Here is a 16,371-nt window from a genome sequence, read left to right on the forward strand (position 1 = left end):
TGAACCCTACTCTGATGATGTATCAATAAATGAGCCAAATGTTCAGGTGTTTTCTATCTTTTAAGATTGGTTTTTGCATTTCAGATATCCGTGAAGCTCACTCATTGCTGCATTCAACTTTTACTTGGCATAAAATAATGCCTTGTTTGGGCGAGCAAAGGAAAGCAGAAAAGGTGAAATGGCCATGGCTTAACACCATGTGTTTCCTTTCTTATGTCGTGTACTACGTTTGTTGATAAAATGATTTTAGCTTCATCAAGAAAAAAGTGATGGGAATATCAAAAGAAGCAGTAAGCTTGATATGTTAATGAGGAAAGACAACATACGTACAGCAATAATCTTTTTGCTGTGTAAGAGCTGGAAAAAGACCAGCGTGAAAAGAATGCATATAGAATGCTAAACTTGACGTCTTAATAAAGTGCAAAGATGCTTCATCTTCCAACCAACCATTGTCATTTTATCAAACTCTTTTGTGTCCTCTGCTTTAGCAAAGCTAGCTTACTCTTCCAATTTGCCTGGAATCACCTCGTTTAAACTCAAAAGCTGAAAATGATCAGAAAGGAAGAGCCATCATGGAAAATCCAACTTCCAATATATGAATGTGATCAAGAGGAATTGCAATTCAGCAGCCGTGAGGAAGAGAATTTCACTTGTTTCAGAGCTTTGAAGGAATCGTCGAAAGACAAGAGCGTCCCAGCTCAATCTTCCAAATCCAAACCATTAATGCAAAGGGTTCCATCCACTTTAAGTGAAAGGAAGGATTACAAGAAATATTTTGAACCAAGGGTGGTTGCAATTGGCCCTCTCCACCATAAGAACTCCAGGCTCCAGCCAGCAGAGAAGGCCAAGCTTGAACTTGCAGTGCAATTCACAAATGAACGTGAAATTTCGGAACAAGAGTTATACAAAAAGATTAAGAAGGAGATGAGAGATCTGAAGAAGTGTTACAGGCCAAAGGATATAGAACGTTATGACGATGAGGAGCTCGCTTGGATGTTCTTTGTGGACGGGTGTGCAGTGCTGCATGCCATGCACTACACTAGGCTAGAAAAGCAGAAAGATTTGAATATCAAAGTTGATCTTCTTGCATTTGCCCAACTAGATTTGTTCATGCTGGAGAATCAACTCCCTTTTCGAGTCCTCGAGTTACTGATGAGCTCAGTCAAAAATGGAGAGAATTTGAGAGAATCGATCAACTTATTCATTGATGATAAGATTAAGAAAACATTGGCAGCCGGCACGGAGCAACCGCCACTAGAGGCAGGCGACCAAGAACACACTCATCTCCTGGGGCTTTTGCGGGAAAGGCTATTGGCCAATCCCAAAAAAACCAAGAAGCCTAAAAATACCTTGATTGGTCAGGTACTTAGGTCTCTTGGACCAACAAAAGCTGACAAAACATTTCGTAGTATCAATGAGCTGAAAGAAGCAGGGATTCACGTGAGTCGAAGCGAGACAAGCAGCCTCCGAGATGTTAATTTCTCCGTTGGGTTTTTGGGAACTCTGACGATTCCTCGCATCGTGGTGGATGACTCGACCGGTTCCAAGTTCCTGAACCTGGTAGCTTATGAAATGTGTCCAGATTTTGAGAATGACTTTGGGGTCACCTCTTACTTGTGCTTCCTTGATTCCCTCATCGACACAGCACAAGACGTGAAGGAGTTGAGACATGCAGGAATGCTACTGAATTACATGGGCAGTGATGAAGAAGCAGCTCATCTTTTCAATAGCATAACCACCGATTTGGTACCTGATCTCGGGATGTACCGAGGAGTAACGGAGGACATCCGTAAGTATTGCGACAATCCATGGACCACCTGCATAGCCAAGGCATATTACACACATTTCAGCACTCCCTGGAGTATCCTTGCCTTTTTGGGAGCCATATTGGGTCTTATTTTTACTGCCATTCAAGCATATTACTCAATGAGACGAAAAAGTTAGGACCAAAGTAAACATGTTTCCCATTTGCAAGCGTCCCAAGTGTGTTTTTTACCTTAATTTTTTTCCCTACTATACTATGTGAGTGTGAGTGTGAAGATGGGTGCTTGCCTTTGATTTTCAAATTGTAAGCTTACTGTCCATTTTGTTCACTGATTTGATTTTAAGTTGTGGGAAACAAATAAAATTTTCAAAGAGAATAAAGATGTTGTTGTATGCATCTTTTTATTTTAAAGCTTTTCAAATTTTATAGAGGGACATTTTTACAAATAACCCTTAAAAGATAAAATATTTTTAAAAATAACCTTCAAGATAATTTTAACTGTTTTAGTCAAATTAGATAAAATTATCCTTAATGAAATCACACGTCATGATGTTACATGCTATGGTTAAGTTGTTACATGTCATGTTAAAAAAAAATACTGTTATTACACGCCATGGGTAAAAACATGTTACATGCCATGATTAGGTTGTTACACGTCATATTGAAAAAAAATACTATTATTATACGCAATGCACAAAAACAAGTTACACACTATAATTAAAAAAAGATATTACAAGCCATGTTAAAATAAAAATTGTTGTTGCACGCCATGTTGAGAAAATATTTTACATGCTATATTCAAAAATATTTTGTTACACTTTAATGTCTAAAATATTATTATTACTTACGAATCAAAATTTCAAATCCTTTCAACTCTCTTTATTTCTTTTTGTTTTTTTGACAATTTGCACCGATTAAAGTGTTTCTAACATGTTTTCATAAATCAAAATAGAAATTTTTTTTTCTAAAATACCTATTTTGACTAAAAATAAAAAAAATTCCTTTGAAAATTTAGGTTTATAAATTTCAGATTCTTGAGTGTATTGTTGTCTAGGTCCTAAATTGATCCAATTAAAAAGTATTTCAAACATCTATGATCATTTTTACAGTTTTAATTTTATTCAAAATACCTAAACATTAAAATTTTCAAATAACCACCCACGTAAACACATCAAAATCATTGCTTGGTGTCTTGAAAGTATAGGAAAGAGAAATCTAAAAGCGCGAGAGGGAGAAATTGAAAGCTGAGCATAGCAAACAAATGGCAAAGAGAGAAATTAATAAAATCAGAGAGAGTGAGATGGTGAAAGTGAGAAATTGAAAGCATAAATGAAAAAAAATCGTGATGAATGGTTTAATTTATTTAAAATAGTTTTAAGGGAATTTTTGTCAAATTAGGACTAAATCTGACTAAAAACAGTTAAATTTATTTTTATGGTTATTTTTGAAATACCCTTATCAAGGAAGGTTATTCCTCATAATTTCCTCTTTTATATATTTAGCTCCATAATCTATAATCTCTTTATAATTTAAAAGTATACATATACTAATATTTGTTGTCACTTGCATTGCATGGTGCATCATGCCAACAAAACATGTCCAACATTTTATCTCTATTTTAATAATTCTTATATAGATACACACAAATATATTAAAGTATAAATATATTCAAATTTTGTAATATTAATCTATTAACTATTCAATACTATTATAGTTAAGAAAATATTTTTAATTGAGGTAATTAATGCCATTAAAATTCATATTTACAATTCAGATAAATTTTTTAATTAATATTTATAACAACAATTTTAAAATGACAATTTATAAATATGTTTAGATTTTAGTTCATGTAATAATTGTGCATACTTCTAAATATTATTTAAAATAGATAATGACAATTTAGAAATATAATGAGTAAAAACATTCCTTTCGTCAATTAAATTTTTTTTAATATTTGTACTTTTATAATAGAATATATATTATTCGTAAAATACTCAATAAAATATTCTTTTGCTTTTCTAAACCAAAATTATTTTTACAATAAAGTTTTGAGCATTATTTAATCTAATCCAAAGTACAAATTAAAAGTTGTGTTCCTTAAAAAATGAGAGGTCTTATCTTAATTTATTTTTTATTTATTTAGTAATTTATTATTATTATTTCTTTTCATCAATCATACTACACACTTTCACTTTTGAGTATTTTTCAATCTTAAACTCTTCTCTTGCATATAGCTTCTCACTTCTGCAGTAGAAACAATTACAAGGTTTCTGGGTTATTTTCATCTTGAGAAAGCATACTATTAGGTAATCGTATTATTATGTATCCGTATAACCTGTGACTTGTTTATTATCAATTTATTTAATCGTATTAACATATTGTATCAACACATTTAATATATAATTAAGAACCATTTATTTATCAATATAAATACAAATATCTTTATGATGATTAAGATTTATTAATATTGAATTTTATTATATTTTGTAAATATTATGATATTTATAATTTTTTATTGTAAATTTGAATATCATATTTTACTTGTACATATTTCAATTTTAATCGTTTTAATTATGTTAATCATATCAATCATGTAAATATGTCATAAATCATATAAATTTTAATCATGTTAATCATGTGAGGTCATACAAAATTTAATCCGATATGTTCAAAAAGCATGTTAACCATGTTGTATATATATGTTTAAAATTCTGACACGGTTAATTAATCTTATCATGTTCGTATTTATCCATATGACTGTTAATATTTTATGTTTACATGATACAATTAAAATACGAATACATAAATTACCATGTCTATCCTCTATGTTTCCTAAACCAATTTATGAGTAAAGGTTTTATACGGAACTTTTATCAATTTATGAGTATGGGTAAGGAAATACATAACTTTGCACTTAACAATTTGGCACGAGATTTTCGTTTAAGCACAACAATCTTTGTTTGTACCAAATCAAATAAAGTTGACAAGAAAAAGTAAACCGTGAGCTAGGGTAGTGCTTGTCTACAAACTTCGCAATTGAGTTATTGTGGTTTTCTACTTAAATATCTTTGTTAATTAATGGAATCTTAAGAGGTTTGTGCCTCCATTATCCCAATAAAGTGGTTGTTTCATTTGCTTAATGTCCTATATGTGATGAAGTTGTAGTTCAATGCAACAGCATGCAACTTGGCTCTCGACAAATTAATGGATAAAATTAAAAGCCAAGCATACAAAAAGGGCAAATTCTAGTCGTTATATAATTAACGAGACATCCTATGTTAATTTTGGCTGAAGATTTCATCTATGACTTGCTTCAAAGGGCAGTACTAAACATTCATCCTTATCCTTTACAAAAGAAAAAGGCCGACGATCCAAAGATTAAAAGTAATTAAAGCTAGAAGCAACCAGTCGGATTAATTCCTTTGGTAGAGTCATAACCAAAAAAAGGAAAAAAGACCAAATACCAAACTTGATAGCTTGGTCAAGCACAAAGATTATTCTTTTTCAACCTGAAATTTGTTATGCCTCCTAAAGCTAAAACTGTAGGTTGATTTCCCTAATTTGTCATACAAACTGAAACAGAAATCACCTCACTGCTCCAAGATTTATCAACAATACTGATCAGCTAAACAGTAGATAGCCGAATTTGCCAAAACGATTTCACCAAGGCTGAAAAATGTCGTTGCCCTCAACGAAAGATGTCCCCGCAGAGGAAGTTTCCACTGATCATATAAGTAGACACAACTGCAATCCCCAGGAGACAATCATTTCCGTACAAGATCAGGGCTTCTGTTTGAGCACTGGTGATTTAGAGAATCTCAGGTCTTTAGATGAAGCCTGCAAAGCTGCTCAAAATGAAACAACTGCCCCACCATTAATACAAAGGGTTCCATCCTTGCTGAGCGGGCAAACAGAATTCCTCAAGTATTTCAAGCCAAGGGTGATTGCCATCGGTCCCCTCCACCACGATGATCCCAGTCTCCGGGGAGCTGAGAAGCTCAAGCTTAAACTGGCAGCACATTTCCTGAACAATCATGTTTCTGAAAAGAAAGTCTTATACAGCAAGATTAAGATGGAGATAGCCAAATTGAAGAAATGCTACAATCGCACGGAAATAGAGAAATATTATGATGATGATGAGAAGCTCACTGGGATGCTCTTTCTGGATGGTTGTGCGGTTCTACAGGCAATTTATCTACTCCCTGATCCTCAAGCCAAGGACAAAGAGGGTGCCCCGAATGAATTGAATATTAAAATTGATTTGCTGGCATTTGTGCACCTAGATTTGTTATTGTTGGAAAACCAGCTACCTTACCGCGTTCTTGAATTGTTGATAAGCTCAAGCAACAAAGGCCAAAGGTTTAAGGAATCAATCAAAAGGTTCATTGACGTAAATGCTATGACTCCAGCAGAGGTGATGAAAGAGCAGCAGCGGCAGCAGCAAGAACCAAAGCAAGGAAAGCAACAGAAACAACAAGAAGAACCAAAGCCTGCTCATCTTCTGGATTTTCTGCGAACAAGACTGCTAGCCAAAACAGAAGAGAAGGAAAGCTCAGTCCTAAGCAAGGGGTGCAATTGGCTGTTCCAACATATAGAATCATGTTACCAAAAAGGTAAGACAAGTCATCATTCGCATACATTTCGTAACGTTAAGGAGCTTAGAGAAGCAGGGATTTGGTTGAGACCTAGTGAAACCAGCTGCCTCAAGGACATCAGTTTCAATCGCGTATGCTGTGTGGGGAAACTAATGCTCCCGCCTATCACAGTGGACGACTCAACAGGGCCCAAGTTCATGAACTTGATAGCTTATGAAATGTGCCCAGATTTCGACAATGACTTCGTTGTCACCTCTTACATATGCTTTCTTGATTCTTTGATTGATGAAGCAGAAGATGTTAAGGCGTTGAGAGACGCAGGCATACTCTTCAATGGGCTGGGAAGTGATGAAGAGGTGGCTAAGCTTTTCAACAAGATGAACACGGACTTGGTGCCCAATCCAGAACGTTATTCTAAAGTGACGGCACAAATCCAGAATCATTGCAGCAACATCTGGATCACCTATGCAGCTCAAGCCTATCATACCCATTTTAGAAGCCCTTGGACTTTCCTAGCATTTGTGGGCGCCATTGCAGCACTTCTTCTTAGTGCTCTTCAGACTTACTACACCATCCATCCAAAAAATTGAGACGTACATGTCTGCTTATTTATTTTAATTTAATAAGCTTAATTACTTGCTTGCAACCTTGTGATTTTCATTTCCCGTATACATATATACAGAAGCCATAAAATTTTGGCTGGGTTCTTATCCTTGAGTAAAAGCATCAATTTCAACAATTGAATAAGCAAATTTCTCTCCTGCCATGGGCAGGGAATACAGATGTATCAGTTCCATTTAGCATTGATTAATGAACGTGTTGCTCAAGCTTATTGTTTCTTACATTTCTTAGTTCTTCGGTAACGTTTCCAGAATAGTAAAATTACAGGTGCCCTAGCTTTGTTTTATAATTTTGTACTATGTTTGTGGCAGAAAATAATGAGCTATGCTCAAAACACGAAGGCTGCTTGACAACGTACAGTGCAAGGGTCCCAGCCTTTGGATCTGGAGACTTATGCTTATCCCATTTCAGTCTACATCTAAAGCATTCGTTTATTCTTCCCCTTTCCAGAGCAAGATCACGACTAAGCAGAGAGCAGAAAAACTGCTTTCCCATGCAGTTGCAGAATGCCAGAAAACCTAACAATATCACTTAAGAGATAGCACTATAACCAGATTTCCTATCACTATTTGTCCCCTAAGTATATTTTCAAATCACCTTATGAGCAACCCTATACAACACTGCACTCATCGATTTATTTGCCATCGTATTAAAATATCTCACAATCTATCAAACACAATCACTGAAGACATCAGGAAATTCATAGTACATCAATCCTTGTTCCGTATTTAACAAGCTTTAAACTTTGCACATCTGTGTTGACGACAGGACAAGCGAACGTAACTGCAATTATCACAACTACCTATTCTAAATGAAAGCAAGGCAATTCAACAAGTAATTTCCCGTATTTCCAGGTTGTAGTTTCCAACAACAGCATTACTTAGTTATCATACACCATGTCTTTGCATCCTTCTCAAAGTTGGACAGTGATAATACTGATTAACTATGCAATCTATTGACAGCATCAAACCTATACTGATGCATCTAACAACTCCAATCACAACATATGACACATCATTCGCCTATCCTTTTTGCTTCTTGCAGCTACTAGCTAATCACCGAGAGAGCAATCCTAAATTAATGAACAGCCTTTGCCAAATAATTGGATGAGACTAATAGCAAAATGCAGGGTGTCCATAAGTGGCCTGATAGAACATGCTTGCTACATGAATGAAGAAATCATTGAATCTAAGGAATATTCTGTTCTACAAGAAATTGAGTGTTCTGCCCGATAACTGTACTAGCATAACTATAAAACAACAAATTCATAGTATATTATCAACATTTATGGGGAAAAATGAGTAAAATGCAACGCATCAATATACTTAAGCACATGACATATGGATATCCTGATCATCTTATTCTCTATCCTGCACTAAATTATTAATCATGTTGACCAAAGGCAGAGTTCCGTTAGCCATAATCTCTAACCTAGAAGTAGTAGAGGCATGAGTGAACAGAGAAAGTCCAAAAACTATGAGCTCGGGAAGAAACAACCGAGATGACAAGAATCCATGCCAATAATGGGGTTCCAGATCAAAAAATGCATCAAAAAACCTTCTTGTAGCTGGTAAGTCTAGCTTAAGCAGAATATCCATGCCAAAACAGAAGAATTCCCTTTGTCTCCTTCTTTCTATGGGCCATAAATCTCTCCACACTTCTGCAGCCAATTTGTTTCCCAAAAAGCTTTTTCCTGGATCAAGGCACCGAACTATGGACTCTGCAACAATTGGAGCTGCTGCAAGGGTTCTTGCTACCATATACCCTGTTGAAGGGTGCACCATCCCAGCTGTGCCACCAATTCCCACAACTCTTTGAGGTAGCACTGGAAGGGGCCCACCCATTGGAATAACACAATGTTCATCCTCTTCGATACTCTTCACTTTTATGCCTAGGTGCCTTAACCTGGCCACCATTCTCTCCTTGATATCATCCATAGGCACTCCAGGTCGAGCAACTAGAGAAGTTTCCTCCAGAAATATTCTGTCTGACGAGAAGGGCATTGCATATAGAAATGTGGGGATTTTACTATTTCTCTCTCTCAACTCCTTATTGTTGATAAGATGTGAGTCTCTCCAATCCATAAAAACCATCTTATCTACATCAAATGGGTGTTCTTCCACCTCAGCCAAAATACCATAGGCCATTTGATAGCCAGGATTATAGGGCTTATCATACTGAACAAGGCACCTAGAAAATCCAGTTGCATCAAGAACGACAGTAGCCTGAACTGTGACACCATCATTGCAAATCAATAGAGATTTTGACTCCTCGTGGATAACCTTTATAACCTTTGCTTGGTGAAATTTGACACCGTTAGATATACACTTTTGCAACATTTTTGACTTCAGCTGCTTCCTATTAACCCTTCCATAAGGTCTACCAAGATCTTTCTTTTTTTGGTCATCAATATAGACAACAGCGCCAGACCAGGTTGTATCAAGGCAATCAAGCAGATCCATAGCCTCAAATTCATCCACCCAAACACCATAATTATTAGGCCAAATCAATTTCGGAGACGGGTCAATTGAGCAGACTGAAAGCCCTGCCTCTGAAACCTGCTGGGCAACAGCCAGACCTGCAGGGCCACCTCCCACAACAGCTAAATCCACCACAGTGCCTTTTGATGGATCATATATAGGAAGCTCAAACTCTAAATTTTCCTTCTTAGTTTCTGGTACCATCTCTAAAAGAGCGGCACTACTTGCCTTAACACAAGCATTACCCCTGCCTCTTCTAAAATATGACTTCTTGGGACCAAACTTAAGTTCCTGGTTCTGAACCCTGACTGAACTCAAGTTACAAGCTTTCTCAGAAAACCCTTGGAGTTGAGGTAAAAGTTCAAGCTTGTTATGTGTTCTAAGTAAAGTATCCATGGATTGGAACAAAGGGTCTTTTAATATCTACTCAAAATACAAACCTGGGTCACCAAAAATTCTTCAAATAACACTCTTTCGAAGAAGAAAGTTGTCTTTTAATAAATTCCCAACTCAGAAAATCAACTGGATAGAAGGTTTTGAGACTAAACAAGTCATGAACACTTCTAGACCATTACTACTAGGAGTTGTTGCAAAAGCTTGGAATCTATTAACTGAATCTGAAAAGAGATCGACGAGTGTGCAGAAAAGAAAAGAAAGACTCACCAAAACATGGAAATGGACTTGAGAAATGGAGACGAAAATGGGTTGTGGCTCATTTTTGGAGCTGTCTCAAAGAGATATATGTGGCTACAGGCAAAGCTTGTGTGGTCCGTCCTCAACAACAAAGGAAAGAGGGAAGTCGGTATTTTTAGCCCTTTTACTTTTTTTTTTTTAATTTTCAAACAATAAATCATTTCTGAAATTGGAGACAAGACATCTATTTAGTAATTTACTTCTATGGGTGGATGGGTATCCACGTCTCCACTTCAGTCCGAGACAACCGCCCATAACCATGCTTTCGAGGACAGTATTGCATATTGGCAAAGAAAAGGACAACAATTGGAAGTGGATCACTAACAAAAGTTTCGAAAATCATAAACTTTTTCATTATAATTGATAAATTGCTGAGGGCAAATGATTAATTGTCAGTTTTTTAATATAACTTTTGTAGATTATTTTTGTATATTTAAAAGAAATATATTAATCGATGCTTATTGATATGATTAAGATAATATATATTTAAAAAACATATATAACTAATGTATTTTTTAAAATATTTGATGAAAATAGTGCCATTTAATTTTTCTAATGTAATATTTAACTATCTTTACCTAGCACCTACAATAACTAGTCTATTTTGACTTCTTACGGATATGTTTAATTCGCATAATAGAATATGATAAGAATGAAACAATCATTCTGCGAAAATAAAATAAAAGAAGAATAGTTATTATTTTCATTTCTTTTTGTCTTCTTATTCGTCAACCACCAAAAATGTGGTCAGAGTAATGAAATGTCGATTTAGAATTCTCTATTGTTGGATCTGGTTGCTAGAATGCCAAATCGATGCTTCTTGCGATCAAATTTAGTCTAGGTGCACTAGATCGGCACTTTTTGTTACCAAATATGGTGAGAGAACACCAATCAACGTTTCTCACAATTGGCATGGTGCCATGCCTACCCTCCTTTAAAGGACTTTAGAGAAAAAAGGAAAGACATAGAAAATAGGCAGAGAAAGAAAGAAAATGTAAAAATTGAAAAAATCTATATTATGATGATAATTTTTAAATTTATTTAACGGTAATTTTATCCAACAAAAATTTTGACCTATTCTCCCACCTTTGGAATAGCTATTATTGAGGTCTTCTTGGCAATAGCTGTTCAGGTTTCTTCAAGAATGACCATTTTGAGGAATGACAATTTCTACAAAGGAAACAAATTATTAGAAGGGGTTTAAGAATAAGGTGAATGGCTATACCATTGCCCCCAACTAAGCAAGTTGTACAAGAAAAATAAGTCTTTTTGATGAAAACTTTTCATCGAAAAAATTTCACTGATAATGCTACATATTTTTCATGAATTTTTGGTCAATTACTAATGGTACAAATTTGATAGATTATGAGACTATTTTCAATAAAATTTATCCTATTGAAATTCTTTCACTAATGATTTGGTGAAAAGTAATGTACTACCCTTAAGTTGCATCATGTTTTGATTTAACAAAAATCTCATGATTTCTTGAACTTAATATCAAGCATTTAAAATTGTCTCAAATACATTTTTAATCCCTTAAGGTTACATACTTGTTTGAAAAGCCATACATTACTAGCAAACATGTTTTAAGCTTTCAAACAATACATATTCAGCTAAAGATGTAAGAGCAAACATGCCTTAAAATGCTATTTGAATGTAGGAACAAGGAAAGGAGGAAATAGTTGGAAAGAAAAGTCAAAAAGCTAAAGAAACCTTAAGACATAAGCCAAAAGTTGATCTTAGAGAAACATAAGTCGATCCAAAAGTTAAAAGAGTGCAAAACTTAAAGATTATAAAGCCATAGTCGACCTTATTCCTAAAAGCTCAAGAAAATCAAGTTTTGAACAAATATAGTAGACCCTAGCCCAAGCATAGTTGTTGTTTAAATTCTACCCACGCAGTTATATGTATCAAACAATTAAAATGCAGATAATTAAATTAACTAAAAATTAGTCAACCAAAAAAAAAACTAAATTAATTAACACTAATTAAAAATCAAAGCTAAAAGATAATTGAATAAAAATCAAATTAGAAAAGCCTAGGATTACATCTCTTTCATTTCATCTAAATCTTACCTCTTTCTCTTATCTAATGACTTGAATTACTAACTTAAAGTCCTCAATTATTTATAATGTTCTATCGAGTCTCTTATAAAAATATCTAATTTAACTAAAATACTATACTCCTATGTGAATTGAAATTAAGTAGACTTATTAAGTTCAGACTCTAATACTAGTTACATATGGCATATAAATATATTCTTATTCTATATACTAATTAATTTATTCATCAAAGCATATGACCATATTCATTTGCTATTCCAATTTTAGCCTAAACCAAATTCCCTTTCCTAAGTTTGTTTAGGTTTCTAGATCAATTTAATTGGTAGCCAATCATTTAAAAGCATTAAGAACAAATTAAAATAAACAATTCTATCCCATTGAAAAATAAGCAAGAAAAAGATTAAAAATTTAAATTACATATAAGTTCAATTACAATCTTAGAAAAATAAATTTAGCTACTCATAATTGCAAAAATAAATAAAAACATGTGAAGTTTAGCCATCAAGAGTAACAAGAATAATAAACACTAAGGACGAAGAAAATAAACTAATTTTTGCAACTTTGAACTTCAAACTTCAACTTCAACTTCAAGCTTCTTAAATCTCTCTCAGGATTTCTCCACAATTTATGTGGCTAACTTCTCCTTAAACTAATTATTTATAACTGAAACTTAACCTAATTTTACCTAAACTAAACTATTTTAGCATAAAAACTCTTAATTTGGGCTAAAAATAAGTGTAAAGCCCAAAAAAACTTAAGTTTGCCTGCATAACTTTCTTTCCCACAGCCATTTTTTAAAAATTTCCTTTTCGACTTTGCGGCACATCGCATCTAAGCCGCAACGCTCCATTTGTCTCATGTTTTCTTCTCTCTAACTGCTACACTCTATCAACTGTCAACCTAATTTTTTCCATCTTCATGCAAAACTAGGCAAAATGATCTATATGAAAGTTATATCTCTATCTCTTACCTTTTCAATGGACTAAGAATTGCATCATTTGGACATATGGAGAAGGAGTTATGCTCAAAATACCGTAACATGTATGAACGAGGCTTGAACTTTTTAAACACCTTTTTTCACCCAATTAAGCTTTATTCTTCTAAAATCCTAAAACTAATAAATAATAACTAAACTAAGATAAATAAACATAAAATTAACATACAATAAAATAGGGTAAAAATAAACTAATTAGAAAAATAACTAAATTCTAACTTAAACTAAAGAATTTAGCTAACTTTTAAGAACAATTTGAGATAAAAATAATTTTATAAAATAGAATTATCAATAGTCGACCTTAGCAAGTCAAAAGCTTCAAAATGCTGACTTTACCAGGCCATAGTCAACTACAGAGGAGGCACAATTGACTATAACAACATAGATTTGCAAAAAGTACACTCTCGGAAGGTGGATTAAGTAAAGGAAGGTTATACTCGACTATGGAGCCTTAATTTTAGAAATTTAAAGAACATAGTTGACCCTAGTAGCATTGTAGTCAACCTTTAAGCTTTAGCAACAGTCAGATTTGATTCAAACTTGTGTCTAATGGCTCTAAGATTGACCCTAGCTATAAATAGATGAATTTGAGCCATTTTGAAGTAAAAGAAGACCTAAGCTAAAGCTTCAAACCATAGAAAGACCTTCAAAAGATTATCTTCACTCTCTATTATCTTTTTAATCTTCTTCATTTGAGTTGGTTTTTCTTCTTCCACTAAACCCAAGCTAAAATCTCTAGTATTCAGCTTTTGGGAGGTAAATTTTTGCTATTACTCCTTTATACACACCCCATTGTAAAGGTTTAACCTAACCTTGAAAAGATATTAGTGAGGGTTTGCAATTAGGCTTTTAAAAACTATTATTGGTGGGATATCGCTTCATCCCCTGAAAAAGTAAGAATCTCTTAGTGGATTGTGCAAAGGTTTTCGCTTGATCCTATGAAAAAGCCATTGCAAGGGTTATCACTTGATCTTCTTAAAAGCAAGAATCTCTTTACGGATTGTGTGAGGGTTACCGTTTAGTCTCGTTAAAAAGTAAGAATCATGGATTAAATTCCTTGGTTACAAAGAAAATGGATGTAGACATAGAAAAAGTCGAATCACTATAAATTCTTTGTGTTTTTTTTTAAAATTTTTCTCATTATTATTCATTGCCTATATTTGCTTTAGGAAAATAGTTTTATATTGATTTATTGTGTCACACTTAAAAAAATATTTTTCCTTATATTTTTATAACAAGCAATTAAATATAGAAAAACTATTTTATTTTGGTATATTATTTTTATGCTTAGTGATTTATTATTGGAAACTTTATTTTGATGTTAGAAAATATTTTTAAGTGAAAATGTTTTAATTTTTATACTTAGAATATTCAAAAAAAATTTTAAATTTCAACTCACCCCCATCTTGATATATTGTGTATTGAGAATTCTACATTAATAATTGGTATCAGAGTTTGATCTTAAATTTTATATATCTAATTGCTTTTGAGATATCTATTGTAGAAGCTAAAATCAACAAAATGGAGGTCACGACAACCGTGCTTGGTGAAGGGCAATTGATCTAAAGGTCACCCTTTTTTGTAAGTATAAACTATCCTTATTAGAAGAAATGTTTAAAAATGTGTGTTGAATCCATGGTCTTGAATGTTTAAAATGTCATATTAGATGGTCTACATTTTTCAAGTCAAAAGGCAGATGGCAAAGTAGTTATTAAGTCTAGAAACAAATGGGATGATAAAGATAAAAAATTAATTCAAATAAATTGCAAAGCTTATAATACTCTTCTTTATGGCTTAAAAGCTAGTGAATTTAATAAAATGTCTATGTGTGAAAATGCAAAATAAATTTTAGATACCTTTAAAATCACTTATGAGGGCATTAACCAATTCAAAGAATCCAAGATTGGATTGTTTACACATGATTATGAACATTTTAGAATGAAAAAGGGTGAGTTCATAAATGAGATGTTTGAAAGATTTACTAACATTGTAAAAGGTTTAAAGGCTCTAAAGAAAGACTTTCCTAATGCCCAACTTGTAAAGAAAATTTGGTATAGATTACTTAAGTCATGGAAACCTAAAGTCATAACTATAGAAGAAGCTAGAAACCTCAATGACTTTAAGTTAGAAAAGCACATAAGTTCCCTTCTCACTTATGAAATAAAACTTAAGCATAAAAATTAGAGAGAAGAACTTAAGAAATAGGAAGTCAAACAAAAGGAAATAACCCTTAAACCTATAGTTGAGGGAGAAGAGAGAAGCATTAAGAGTAAGAGTGAAAATAAGGAGGACATAACTATGCTAGCTAAGAAATTTAATAAATTCATGAAGATAAATCTTAGAAATAGAAAATCTACAAGGAAGGATATGCCTAAAGAAAAACATACAAGAGATCACTTGATATATTTTGATTGTAAAAGGCTTGGTCACACAAAATATGAATGTCCTAACAACAACATGAGGAACACCTTAGGGAGATTTAAGAAGAAAGGAATGATAGCAACTTGGAGTGATAGTGATGACTCTTAAGATGAGGATGATGAAGTTGCAAACCTTTATCTCTTGACACTTGATGATTGCAAGACCTAAGAAGGATCACCTATCTTGAGCCTCCATATTTCAATTATGAAGATTTTCATGTTTGAAGATATAGAATGGCACACTTCATTATTGTAAATGATTATCAAACATGAAAGCAAAATGAAAATGGTCCATACAAGATAAAGAAAGACATGAAAAATTGGAACTCACATGATCTTGATCTAATTGAGCTAAATGTAAAAGCCATGCATACCATCATTCGTGCTTTTGGAGAAAGAAAATACAATTAAGTTCAAATTTGTGGAAATGCCGAAGAGATATGAGACAAGCTAGACAAGCAATATAGGCAACCACTTAAAAGAGAATTAGAAAAAGATGATTTCTTAGATGAAAGCTTATCCAGTGAAGATGAAGAGAACATCAAATTTTAAAATTCAAGACCAAACTATGAGGTAAGATCTTCTTGTATTCTTATGGATAGTGAATTAGCAAATATGTTTAAAGACTTAGCTTTTACATTTCAAAATCTAAGCTTAAGTCAAAAGGAGAAAATTTCAAATCTCAAACTTGAAAATGAATCATTAATGGAAGAAAACAATCAGTTGAGAATTACTGTTGA

The 16,371-nt window shown here is 33.3% G+C and overlaps 3 protein-coding genes across 3 annotated transcripts; 2 read left to right on the plus strand and 1 right to left on the minus strand.

Annotated features, from left to right (window-relative positions):
* Positions 1-434: 434 nt before the first annotated feature.
* Positions 435-2,133, plus strand: LOC110415526 (UPF0481 protein At3g47200-like). Its single transcript, XM_021427200.1, has one exon. It carries the CDS (start codon positions 550-552, stop codon positions 1,942-1,944), a length of 1,395 nt encoding a protein of 464 aa, XP_021282875.1. The 5' UTR covers positions 435-549; the 3' UTR covers positions 1,945-2,133.
* A 3,144-nt stretch (positions 2,134-5,277) lies between these two features.
* On the plus strand, positions 5,278-7,145 carry LOC110415404 (UPF0481 protein At3g47200-like). Its single transcript, XM_021427050.1, has one exon. It carries the CDS (start codon positions 5,442-5,444, stop codon positions 6,948-6,950), a length of 1,509 nt encoding a protein of 502 aa, XP_021282725.1. The 5' UTR covers positions 5,278-5,441; the 3' UTR covers positions 6,951-7,145.
* A 999-nt stretch (positions 7,146-8,144) lies between these two features.
* Positions 8,145-10,245, minus strand: LYC (lycopene cyclase). The gene has a single exon (XM_021427049.2). It carries the CDS (start codon positions 9,855-9,857, stop codon positions 8,340-8,342), a length of 1,518 nt encoding a protein of 505 aa, XP_021282724.1. The 5' UTR covers positions 9,858-10,245; the 3' UTR covers positions 8,145-8,339.
* Between the last annotated feature and the right edge of the window lie 6,126 nt (positions 10,246-16,371).

The sequence above is a fragment of the Theobroma umbraticum genome, unplaced genomic scaffold (assembly GCF_002168275.2).
Source record: "Theobroma umbraticum cultivar Fairchild unplaced genomic scaffold, ASM216827v3 scaffold_147.0, whole genome shotgun sequence".
NCBI lineage: Eukaryota > Viridiplantae > Streptophyta > Magnoliopsida > Malvales > Malvaceae > Theobroma > Theobroma umbraticum.